The sequence below is a fragment of the Taudactylus pleione genome, unplaced genomic scaffold (genome assembly GCF_031769625.1).
Source record: "Taudactylus pleione unplaced genomic scaffold, aTauple2 ptg000133l, whole genome shotgun sequence".
NCBI lineage: Eukaryota > Metazoa > Chordata > Amphibia > Anura > Myobatrachidae > Taudactylus > Taudactylus pleione.
In genome coordinates, this window is record NW_028284535.1 from 1,110,630 (window position 1) to 1,124,454 (window position 13,825).

A 13,825-nucleotide genomic window follows, 5' to 3' on the forward strand; every position below is an offset into this window, starting at 1 on the left:
CAACCATTGGGACATACCAGTTTTTAAGGAAGAGTAGTCCACAGAGGTTCTAAAAAATCTGAGAAGAAATAGCTCCCCTAGTATAAGGAGGCTACAATAAAAAGGTGTCCAGAGGCATAAAATAATGTTTAAAAAAAAAAAAAGTCCCTGGGTGCATTTGATTTTTGCATATTTTTATTACTTTCTATGATATTCAACAGCCACTGACTGTCTTTACAGAGAAATTCCCTTACTGTCACCTAATTCCCCACCACCACTGTTTTGTCTCTTCTTGGACCACACCATTCTTTGAATTAGGATCTTGGCTCTCACATATAGTTGGGACCTCTGTATCTATCTATCTATCTATCTATCTATCTATCTATCTATCTATCTATCTATCCATCTATCATCCATCTATAAGGTATCCATCTATGTAATATCTGTGTACTGTAATATCTAACTATATATATATATATATCTATTATCCATCTATGAGGTAACCATCTATGTAATATTTATCTATGTAATATCTTTCTAGCTATGTACTGTAATATCTATCTATTTATCTATCATCTATCTATGAGGTATCCATCTATGTAATATCTATCTATGTACTGTGATATCTATCTCATATCTATCTATCTATCTATCTCATATCTATCTATTTCATATCTATCTATCTATCTATCTATCTATCTATCTATCTATCTATCTATCTATATCATGTCTATCTATCTATCTCATATCTATCTATCTCATATCTATCTCATATCTGTCTGTCTATCTATCTATCTATCTATCTATCTATCTATCTATCTCATATCTATCTATCTATCTATCTCATATCTATCTATCTATCTATCTATCTCATATATCTTTGTAATATCTATATCATCTGTCTAGCATCTATCTAACATCTATGTCTGTCTATCTATTTCATATCTATGTAATATCTATTTTTATGTATCTATTTATTTATCTATCTATTTAATCTCTCTATCTACTATCTATGTATCTATCTATCTATATCTATCTTTATTTCATCTCTCTTCCCCTCTCTCTCTCTCATACCTGCTGTGTTATACAGATTATGTGCACACGCACCTGTTGCACACTGTGTACCCGTAGCCCGGTGTAAAGGCGGCAGTGACTCATTCGTCTCCCCCAGAATGATTGTGTGTAAAGGTTCCTCCTGTCAGTCACAGGCAGCCAGACCTGCAGGATACGAGGAGTGGGGGGGTGGCTGCTTATTCCGTGTAGCTGCAGGTAGAGCTATGCTGTACTACAAACTGCTTTATATATTAATAAAATACAAACTCTGCAACTCATAAACATTCTCCCGAAGATGATGAGACAGAAGCAGAGTCTGTGGCATCGCTGCATTGTACCAGTCACATGTAACTAAGGTGCCCGGGCTCTGGACAACATGTATTTAAACTATGTTGACTGAACATTCCTAGAGGAAAACATGAATAAGACGGGATTGCTGAATAATAAGAGCTGGTCCTATAGATTTCCATAGCAACGGTGATTGTCTAGGAAGCTGCGGTGCTCTATCACCATCTAAAGGGAGATGCTTCCATATAATACACCATAAAGCCTGACCTTTCCTACACAATACAGCTCCATGCGGCTATAGGGGGAAATGACACTTTGTTCCTCTAAAAAGTCTTTTAATGCTCTAATGGCCAAATGCTGTGGTTGGAAATGTCAGGCTTTTTATAGCATTAGTTGCTGATTGTTATTACAAAGAAAGAACAGAACGTGCGCTTTGCCACATCTCATTTTCACCCTCACATTTGCAAACAGATCTCACAAATTGTTACTAATAAGTTTTTTCTTCTGCTCAACACATCCGAATGGAGATGCTGGGTTTGATCAGGACAACTCGGAAACTCAGCCAACCATGTGCTATTTGCCAACTGGTAGAGTTTACTGACATTGGTAGAGTAGTCTGCGGCCCCTGGTGAATTAGTTCAATCATAGCGCATGGTACAAAATCTATCTAGACAATTAGCCTTATAATAAGAGTGTACAGCCGCTCTGGCCTTATTCTTGCGGGATCACTCTATGGGAAACAACTGGGGGGTCTATTTACTAAGCAGTGTTATGAGACAGAGTGAAAAGTGATAAGAAAGTGAGAAGGTGCCAGCCAATCAGCTCCCAACTGTCATCTCACAGGCTGTGTTTGAAAAATGACAGTTGGGAGCTGATTGGCTGGCACCTTATCACTTTCTTATCACTTTTCACTCTGTCTCCTAACACTGCTTAGTAACTAGACCCCTGAGATTGCTATAGCCTATTTGATACCCCTTTCACACCAAAATCCCCGGTCTGACCCAGAACGTGGAACACGGGGCCTGATTCAGACCCACTCGCTATGATGCGAACGCTCGTTGCTGGCCGATAGTTGCTCTTCTGCGCATGCGTATGCATCGCAATGCGCGTGGGCGAACGAGTACGAGAGACCGGGATTCGTTCCTCGCTGTGCATAGATAGCCCAGCAGAGTGAGTGACAGGAGAGGCCATTTGTGGGTGATAACAGGGGCTGGCCACTAGGGGAGTGGAGGGCCGAACGCAGGCGTGCTTATGTACTTCAACGCCGTTTCAGAGGCGTGCATAATTAAAAGGCAGCGTCATAGTGCACGTCACTTGGTGGGAATTCACTCTCAAATGCTCGCAGTGCTTGCAGCAGGGTATAATCAACCGTAAGTGCTGCGATCGCATCCGATTGTGCTCGATGTACCAATGGTTTAAAGCACTTCCTGGAGATGACATGCGCAAGTGGGCGTTTTATGAATGGCTGGTGGGCGTCTGCATACACAAAGCGATCGCACGCCAAGACATAGTGGGCGTGCTAATGCCTTGACGAGCGATCGTTTCACTTGCAGGGCATGCGCTGGATTTGCATATGCAGGGAGCGAGCGAACGCATCTAGCGAGTGGATCTGAATGAGCTCCACGGTTCCAATACGGGTCAGATCCAGGACAGACCCCTTTCACTTCACAGCTCCGATCCGGGTGGTTCCCGGGTTGGCGCCATTTATACTGCACACGGGTTCAGTGGAACTGCTCTGTCGGCATTTGGAGATAATATCATCTACAAGCTCCGGGAATCTGCCTCTATTGTTATAAACGGGACCTGGGTCTAATGACCTGGGATACCCGTTCACACTGCCCCTTACTATGTTCTTTTTTAAAAAAAAAATCTTTATTTAGAAAGCTCACAAAAACAGATATGGAAGACATAAACAGAATAAGCCGTACAAATGCACTATTTTTAAATAAAGTTATTGGCAATAAGCCAAAACATATAAGGGGATTGGTAGAAAGGGAGGAGGGGGAAATGCGTAGGGAGGGGGGAGGTGGGAAACAGGACTACCAAGAGAAATAGGGTATCCTAAAGCATACCAGATATTGGACAGAATGCATTAGAAGAAGAAAATGCCGCTCGAAGAACAAGAAAAGTGTTCAGCTAGTTAGAGGAGTTTGCCACTTAGAGATCAGAGCAGAGGGCACAGAGCAATCCAATGCGCATGAGTCATATATGGGCAGCAAGTATGGAGATCAAAGGTGGAGCGGTGCCATCATATAAGAGCCATGGAGCCCACACTCCATATGACCTCTATCATGAAGATAGTAGGTGATATTTTCCATCTCCGCTATATGCCTGATTTGCAACTTTAGGGCAGAGAGGGATGGTGGAAGAGGGTTCTTCCAGTTGCGAGCAATCAAGCTCCTGGCAGCAACTAAAATATGAGATAACAATTTAACAGAGCGCTTATTAAAATCAGGAGGGGGGAAACTTAAAAGGAAGGTCCATGGATCCTTCGTAATCCGGTTCTCAAATATATTATACAGAAGAGTATGGACCAAGGTCCAAAAGGGTTCGAGGATTGGGCAGGTCCACCAGATGTGGGCTAGGGTACCCCGAAGGCCACAGTTTCTCCAACAGAGGGGTGAAGCAGAGGGATACATATGGGAGAGCCTTACTGGGGTATAATACCAGCGGTAGTATAATTTATAAGAAGTTTCTTTGAAGGCGAGTAGAGATAGAGGTTTTAGCAATTGCCAGTCTCATGTGGTCCCAAACCTCCTCGTCAGGTGGGGGCTCAAGGTCTACTTCCCAGGAGGATTCATGGGGATTATTAGTGGGGAGAACCGCATTGACGAGGATATTGTAAATTTGAGAGATCATTCCCTTAGACACGGGGCAATGTTTACAGAGCCGTTCACATGGGGTAAGGACACGAAGAAGCAGAGCTTGTGGTAGGGAACCTAAAAAGTGCCGTATTTGGAAATATTCAAAGGGATTTAGGGGTTGGGCTGGACATTGTAATTGTAGGTCTGAGAAGGAGAGCCAAAGCCCCTGTGAACTAAAATCAGCAGGGAATTTAAGGTATGCCTGTATCCACGACTTCATGAAGGCCACATGCAAACCCGGGGGAAAATTGGGGTTATGCCATATGGGTGTAAGAGGAGATATAGGGGTGGTGATAGCAAATTTAAATGAGTATAATGCCCATATACGCCTTAATATGTTCTACCCTGCAAGCTACTCGGGTTGGATTGCCAGATCACTGGACCCAAATTTTTATTTTCGGGGTCCCTTTCACACCGAGCCGCGATCCAGGTTAACACGACAATAACCTGGGTCGAAACAGCAGTGTGAAATGGGTACGACTTATAGGGTGGCTTTAGTAAGTTTGCAAATAATCCAGTTGTGTTTCTTTCTGAAAAAAAAAAAATTATGTTCTGAAAAACGGTAACATGGGGATATTATTTATTTTTTAATTTATTTATTAACAGTTTGTTATATAGCGCAGCATATTCCGTTGCGCTTTACAATTGTAGACATTAATAGAACAAAACTGGGTAATAACAGAGAGATATATAGGTAAGAAGGCCCTGCTCGCAAGCTTGCAATCTATAGGATATCTGACTACATATAAATTAGGAAGTGCAAATTCCTAGGGTAAAACTGCCACAGCTCTCACTGGGGAGCAATTTAGTCCCTTGATACTTTTTCTGTTATCTATAATCCGTATTGAGGGCCTGATTCAGAGCCGGACGCTATTTGCGGACGGTCGTTCTGAAAAAGGGGCCGGATATTTAAATTCTGCGCTCGCTCTTTGCGGTCTGTTGACGCCTCTATGTCTGAACGAGCGAACAAAACATGCGCTCGCTATTTTGTAAAGACGCCCCCTGGCCGCTCGCATCATACGTCATCTCCGCTATTTTTAGATTAATCGAGTACATCGAAAGGCGTATGAACTGCTCGCTATTCTTGTGGTAGCATTTTCCTACCGCAATCATGCGAGCAGTTCAGACTATAAAATAACCCAGTGACGTGGTCGATGACGCTGCTTTGTTAATTATGCACACCCTTAAAACGCCCGTTTTGACCTTTAAGCACGCCTGCGTTCGGATCTCCACTCCCCGTTTTCAAGCACCTTCCCCTGTTACCACCCACATACGCCTCTTTCTGTCACTCAAATTAGCAGGCATTCGCTATTTTGCGAGCACACGATTTCCGACCGCACTGACTGGTTGGCGCATGCGCATTACAACCCATACGCATGCGCAGATGTGCGAACATCGCTCGGAGCGAACGAGCGGCCGCTTACTAGCGGCTCTGAATCAGGCCCTGAGTGCTGACAATCATTTTCGCCATTATATTGTCACCAGACTATTACATCTTTGTAGATTACTAAGCAACATATATGTTATTTTAAACAATAGGGAGACTCGACACTGTGTTGTATTTTCTTGAGTCTATCAAATATCCCTTTTCTGTTTAATAATACAACAATAAAGGTGATGTTTTAATGCATTAACTATTTCACACAATATACATTAACTCAAGAGTGCCCCAGAAAGGGAATTTCTTTTCTAGCTCTAGTCTAGAGGTTTTTGTTTTCTTTCTGGATTACCTGACAGTTCTCACAGGATTCACTGACAAATCCCTGGAATGGACAAAATGATAGAAACAAAAAAGTTATTCATCTATTTAGTCTTTAGTACAAGGGAGCCTATGTATCAAGCTGTTTTATACATAAAATTATGCAGAAACTGCAGTTTCTGCATAATTTCATGTATTGTTCATATGTACTAATGGCACAATGCAGGAGATTTCACAGAAATACCAGTACCGTGATTATTAGTACATAGACCCCTAGGTCCCTTATTAAAAGACAAACAAACATGAGGCCCCAAGATAACTATCATTTTTTAAATAAAATGCGTAATACAGATAGACATTTAAAAAAAAAAAAAGCAGTACTGCATGCAATACCTTCTCGCAACCTCCAGGTGGTGCTGCTTGTGGAGGGCTTTAGTCGCTGTCTAAAAGTTTTTGCCTGTAATATCCCGAGCAATCACAGTCATTTGGAAAGAGTTTCACTGAGTAATGGTGCACGCAGACGTGCGCTGGGAATTTGGTAAGTCGCAAGAAAACCCATGCACGCTTTAAATGACTTCTAATGCATTTTCTATGAATTTTAACATGTCTCACGCTTTTAAAAATAGAATCTATTGTACTGGTAGCATACATTACCGCATAAGACATCGGACTTGCTAAATTTAGTTGCGTGGTTAAAAGAATGCAATCGTGGGATCTTGTACCACAAGAGCAAATTCAACCTATTTCTAATGCCGTTGTCAGGAGTTAGCAAGCCCATAATCTATATATAATTGTTCTAACAAACTTGAGCTTTCTGTGCAGCGGTGACTTTACGTTCTGTTTTTCCCTGCAGGGAATCAGCCTTCTCCCTTGAACTCAGTCGAAGGCTTCAACATGGTGAAGAAGAGATGGGAACTGCTGCCGTCTATGCCAACGGGCCGATGTTCATGCTCCAGCATCCAATCCAATAACATGCTGTTTGTGATTGGCGGCGTGGCGCAGGGACCCAGCAGCGCGGTGGAGGCTCTGTGTGTCTTGGAGGACGTCTGACAACGACTATTAATTAACTGAAACCAACAGTGCTGGTGGTGAAAAAAAAAAGTGCCTGAACACCTCTTGTAGAAGATCGTGGCCCAAGGGGCGATGGATTATCACTAGTTTCCTCAGTGCGTCGCGCGTGGAGAGGACATAGTTCAGATGACATAAGATGGAGGCCCGCCAGGGAGGATTGGCCTCACATGGAACACTGGACATTACCAACTTCTAGTCCACTGCGTAAGACCAACAATAGTTGCAGTCTATAGAATCTGGGAATTACATTCAGTATAAATAGAGAGATATATCCAAACAGACCTATATATATATATATATATATATATATATATATATATATATAGATATATATGGATGACTATAAAACAATATTACCAAAAATAAGTCATATTTACTAGTATGTTTGACAATCCGATACTACAATTAAGAAAGATAATCTGTCCATGTTGTAGGTAAGTTTAGATGTGATTAAAATTTTTGCAGGATTACGTTTCAGACAACATGTGATAATTTCTAAGGCTTTTTTAATTTAAATTGAGATATTTCGCTTTCACGATTGTCTTAAAAACATGAGTGTATACATAAAGGACATGATATAAAGGTGCAACACGGCATAATATTAATCAAACGGGGTTCTCATGATCTGTTTTTTGATTTGACAGGTGGTGACATTGGGCAGGAGGGCGGCCGCTGTCTGTAATTGTGTTTGTCATGGTGTTAAAGATATCAGGTTTTGAATAAAAAATGACAAAGGTTCTAGGATCTCGGAGATTGCAAATGACAGGATTAGTGGCCGCAAAGGTTATTATGAGTGTGCCGGGGGGGTACACGTTCCAAAGCAATTCTGTTGGCATAGGCTGAATGCAACCTGAAGTGTTGGGAGCGGACGTGGGGCGAAGTGACATCCTTGTCCTGACACATCGCTTAGCTCTAGCCATTTGCTCCGAGCATCTGTCACGTTCTGCCACTCTGAATCAGAGATTTGTGCGTCTCCTGGTCAAGTTACCACCGGCAGCTACATTGCAGGACTCTGTCACAAGACTGTACTCGAAGGTTGGTAAGAGAAGGCAGTCTGCGGGAAGAACGAAAAGGGTTCCCAAGAATACAAAATCAAATGTAAAAATAGATCTATATAATTATTGTTATTGTTTTATAAGTCTCTTGCGCACATAAAGTGCATTAAATCCGTGGCGTTTAATTTTACACAAATATGAAGACAGGACAGGAATGAGAACCTCATTCCCACTCTATGTTCAAAAAAGCTTAGAGACTGGAGCAGTGCATGTTTTCCAGATCTCCTAGTTGGCGCACAGGTGTATTCATTACTGACTGAAGCTGTTTAAATGCACAGGTGGTGCTAATTATTTCCCTTGTGGTCCTGTGGTGAGGCCTGAAAAACAGGCACGGTTCCGTGAGGACTGGAGTTGAGGAACACTGCCTCAGAGTGGTTGTAAACTCCAGTACTCAAAACAACCTCAGCAGTTCATGTTTTGTGGATTTCTTTAATCATCCACAGGTTAGTCAATCTATTTTGCTAGGTCAGTAATTATCCCATCTCCTTCCACAGACAGATATCCTCAAAACATTACCTGTTGAGGGTGCTTGAGGACTGGAGGTGAAAACCACTGCATTCTCAAGAGCAGAGATTCTGAACCTTCAAGTATCCCCAGCAGGTCATGTTTTGAGGATTTCTGTCTGTGGAAGCAGGTTGGAGAATTACTGACCCTGCAATATAGATTAACTCACCTGTGTATGATTAAAGAATCCACAAAACATGGCCAGGTGTTGGTGCTTGAGGACTGTGCAATAGTTGTCTCTACAAAGTAGCCTCTCCCCAGAGGCGTATCTATAATGGATGCAGGGTGTGCAGGGTATGGGGTCCAGGGGGGCCCACACTACACCTATATTCTTAATACTTACCTCTCCGGAGTCCCGCGTCGGCAACTGCAAACACTGCACAAATCACTGGAAGAACGGCATGGTGGCCATTTTCTCTGCGGTTTGCACATGTGCAGTAGGAAAACCACCAGAGACGACTCCGTGAGCTACTGGTTAGTGAGCAGGGGGCACTGCTCACGGGCCCCCTCCTCCTGCCTCTCTCCCACTATAATATCCCTTGATGAGTGCAGTTCATCCAAGTTAAGATCACCTAGAAAATACATTTCAGAATTTGCTGTCTTGCGTTTGACATTATCCTGGAAGAGCTGGTACCATAGGGTGATTTTTATCTCATATTTATCAAGCACGTTTCTCATAAAGCGCTCTATTTACAACAATCTGCATTAAAATGAATGCAGATCGTAGTGTGATATTACCGACGGGAATATCACAGGGATTTATTAAAAATCCCCTGCAGGGACAGAGCTTGTGATAAAGCTCTGTCCCTGCGACTCCTCTACACAACCTTATCACTGTATTTTTTGGAGAAAATACAGTGACAAGGTGCCCGTATATGCGCCGACCGGCCGCTGCTGTACCCCCCGCGACCACCCCCCCCACCCTTAATTTCACTTTACTCCGTTGATCGGTCAGCTGACCGGTTCACAGTGCAGGATGTATGACCAGCTGACCGGAGCCACGGAGGACATCACCGGAGCACCGATCACCGGCCCTGGACTCAGGTAACTTTTTTTTTACTATTTTTTTTTTTTCTAGCCGTAATCAGCTTTAGACCACACAGCTGACCACTGGGGCCGGCTCCGGGCTCTGCTCTGCCTGTTAGAGCAGAGCAGGAGTCCGGTAATCGGGGGAGACCCTGGATAACGCCACCTCCAGGCAGCATTATTATCACAGGCCTTCCTCCAGTATTTTTTCACATTTTATTTTTAGTTAATCTCAGGCTCAGATCGCATTTCCCATTAAAATGTGACATGACCTAGCGATTAAAAAACTAAACCTTTAAACAGCCCTGTGGGAGCCCATCTCTGTGTGCGGAAGAGATTCTATGCCCTGCGGAATCTCCAAAGTCAGGAAAAGTGTTTGAGATGCCACTATGTTTATGATGAAGACGTTTGATGGGAGATGAAAGGTAGAGAAGATCTGTCTCTTTTATAAATAGCTCTCAATAAAAACATCCGTCTACATTCGACACACACCGGCACATGGGGAATTGGCGGAACTATAGAGAGTATACACGGTACAGACAAAGGGGAAATGAGACTTAACTTATACCAGCAGAGCCCATTGAAAAGATTGTCTCGATTAGCCGTATGCTAATTAACACAGTTGTTTAATATCTGACAGTATCAAACTGGAGGAGCAGAAGAGAGAGGAAGCAATTTACATAGGACAGTCCTGATTTGAAGGGACTATCCTGCTTTCCCGACCATCAGAGCCTTGTCCCAATATGGGTACCATCACCACTGTTTGATGCCCTTTCGGGACTACTGCAGCATTGTAGGGTTGTTCTTAGGGGCGGGAGGAGCCTACCCTCTTGTTACATGGCCCTCCACACTGTGACATGGGTACGCATCCCCAAAAACAGGACACTGCTAAACCCCCTTTGACCATGTCCTGATATCACAATGTTAGAAGGTATGGATGCACACTGCTAAAACCCACATAAATGGCTGTGTACTGAGCGTAGGGGGTATATTTACTAAAGTGCAGGTTTTTAGTAGTGGAGATGTTGCCCATAGCAACCAATTAGATTCTAGCTATTTTCTTCTAGAAGGTGCTAGATAAATGTTAAGTAGAATCCGATTGGTTGCTATGGGCAACATCTCCACTTCTAAAAACCTGCACTTTAGTAAATATACACCTAGGGGACTAGTCCCCTTGATGTTATGATGAAAAAGAACACAATCCCGGCATATTCAAGGACAGATCTATTGTGGGTGCAGCTGCAAAGTGACCCAGAGATGAGAGAGTTGCCTTCTTCTTGGGGGACCCCTAACCCCCTGCTCCTCAAGATGCCTGATCTGCTCTCAAAAGAGCTGGTCCTGCTCTACTGAACACATCATGTGGGATCAGAGAGGTGGAAACAGCATTGCTGGGCTCTCCTCCAAACTATGCTATGTGGCCTCATAATGCCCTATTCCGCCCGTGCCACAGCCATATTGTATTTAGTTATAGAATAAGAAAAGAAAACAGACAGCTGCACCAAGGCACATTATCGGGGGCTGAGGAGAAGGAGGAGAATGGATGAGCAGGTGCTGGATATTTTTAGTGCTTCTGACAGCAGTGAGAAATGCTTTTTCCGTTTTCCGTGGGCCCCTCACAGGGACTCGCTCTCTGTATTTCGCACCTGATGAGATGGTGATTGTTGCAAACACCATTATACTATCATAACATAAGACAGTGTTGATGGTAATCACAAGTCTGCTGATTGGCGAGCTTTCTACAGAAAGGTGAGACGTGTGTAGAAGGTGGAATGAGCCAGTACCAGGGCGGAAGTCACGTACATAGGAAAGTTATTGACATTTAGAAAATAACACCGTTATAGCTGCAAGAGAAGAAATGTGCACTGATAAATAGGTCATTCATACGCAGAATGAGCTAAACTATATAAGGAATAAATAGAACAGGATAGATATCATTCTATACTAAAAGGGTCACATTACAAGCCAAAGAGCCCTGACTGTGTCTTTTGCATTTAATTAAAAATAAAACAAAAACAAGATAAATCATAGCGTCACCATTGTGATTTCCACCGTTTGTTTGTAAGACACAGCTAAACGTTTCCCCATGTTGCCTCTGGGTCCGATTCATTAAGGATCGCTATTGCGATCGAATCTCCGTAATCGCATGCAGGTTTGCTGCAAAAATATGCTAATGATTGCTATCACAATTCCGTTGCACTGCCAGCATAGAGACGCCCAACTGCCACCCACTACCGCTATCTCACATCCGTAATACCTTGCAAACCTCCACAAACATCAAGTACCATCGGCCCCTCATGCACAGTTACAGCAGCCCTGACCTTACTTAGAAATTGCTAACCTCGTAGCACACAGTAGCCGCGCATGCAATCGCAATGGCTAATTTATGCACGCCCATGCAACGGCGTTCAAACAGACAGACACGCCTGCGTTTCTCAGACCTCCCCCCCTTTCACCTCCCCCAAATGCTTACTGCCTGTCAATCATTCTGCGATGGGTCTCCATGGTCTCTGTGATCACAGAGGTGCCTTCGCGTAACAATCGGCTGTCTGCGTATGCTTTAGCAATAGCGATCCTTAATGCATGCTGCCATAATACTGAAAAACAGCTACTTACTGTATTGTATATGTCATTGGAACTGCTTAGAGGTCAGCTAATCTCCCGTGGTTCTGTTTGTGGGACATTTCGCCGTCTTTGGCGAGTAGGTCTATTACTAGTAAACTGATTCTTGAATCTTTAATTAGTAGTCCAAAGACATAAGCAGCAGTCGTGAAGGTGTACAAAGTTGTCTACAGCCTCTAGTTGCCTTATTCCACTTCTATCCTGGGGAATTATCACGTGGCGAGAGATATATTATGGGTCATGTGCTGATTGCTACAAAAGCTACAATTGCTCAGGGGTGGAAGACAGCCTTTCTCCCCAACATCACAATCATAGAAAACAAGATCCATAAGCATTTTGTTTTTGAAACAACAGGTGAGAAATACTCCTCCTCCGTCAATTCCATCCATATGAAATGGTTTAAATGGGGAGAATATAGGGAAAAACAAGGCCATTCCACCATTTATAGTGTTCCGGTTGTTCCCGGTGTTCTCTGTTCACCTCACGCAGATCCGGGGCAGCTCCATTAACTGAATATTTAGTATTTTGTCTATATGTGTTGTGAAGTGTTTTATAAAACATTTTTCTTGTCCTAAAAAGTTTAAGTATCAATTATATGTACAAGGACCAAGATCGATTGATTTATATTGTGATATGCTATATGTCTGGCTTACCCCTTTTCCCTTCTTTTTCCTTCTGTATCCCCATTTCTTTGTATTAAACTTTCAATAAAAACTATTATGAAAAAAAAAAAGTTGTCTACAATGTACAATTTCAGTTTGTTATTATTCACATGTATTTATAAAATTTATTGCTCAAAAAAACGAAGTGTCTAAAGACAATTTTGTAAAAAAAAAAAAAAAAAAAATTTAAAAAAGTTTTGTTCTGAATTCAGAATCGCTTTCACAGCTGGTCCCCTGCGGACTGATCCGCCTGCCGCCGCGCCCTGGTACTAGTGCTGTAAACACAACTTTTTTGCTCATCTGTAGACTTGCATGACAAAAAATAAGCACCCACTTTATGTCATCTGTAATTTTATTTGGCAATCTGAAGACAAAGATATATTTCAATTTTAAAATGATGAAGCATACCGTATAGAAAATCATTTATCAAAAAATAAACTTATTATAATTTAGCCTACATGCAAAAAAAAAAGTGCACCCATCTCTAAAATATAAAAATATTAGGTCACTTACACAAGATCATGACATAGAAATTGTATAAAATTTATTGAAAGTGTCAGTTTACTGACTAATGTGTATGTGCTATAAACTACAGACTCTGTAATGATGTAGTAGCGATAGTTCTGGCTTAAGGCAATGGCACTCAAATAACATTAGCAATAGATAATGCAAAATGGCCGGTCCCTTTAAGACAAGCATCACATTTGTACTTATGCCATAGGCTTTTTGGGCACCTAATAAAGGGGAACTCCACCTTCAGAGAATCTTCTCTGCAGAATAGGTTTGTTAAAAAAAATTTTTACCCTTAAAGCTGCACAATCACCTGCATTAAACATTTTATGAACATGCCTACCCCTATAGCTGGAGCACCGGGGGAATGATACATTCTGACGTTCCTCCTCTGCTGGGTCTCTACTACAGAACTCTTACAACATTCACCAACTTTGAACAGTGGCAGAGTGGGTGTGTGAGCAGGAGAGCCAATCACAAGCATCAGTCAAGAAA

The 13,825-nt window shown here is 42.4% G+C and overlaps 1 protein-coding gene across 1 annotated transcript in view; it reads left to right on the top strand.

The window, feature by feature from the left end:
• KLHDC8B (kelch domain containing 8B) overlaps window positions 1-10,586 on the top strand; it is a 214,186-nt gene extending 203,600 nt beyond the window's left edge. Inside the window, exon 6 of the mRNA XM_088473234.1 lies at window positions 6,737-10,586. Within this exon, the coding sequence (XP_088329360.1) occupies window positions 6,737-6,933 (197 nt within the window). The 3' untranslated portion in view covers window positions 6,934-10,586. The remainder of the gene's footprint in view (window positions 1-6,736) is intronic.
• The last annotated feature ends 3,239 nt before the right edge of the window (window positions 10,587-13,825 follow it).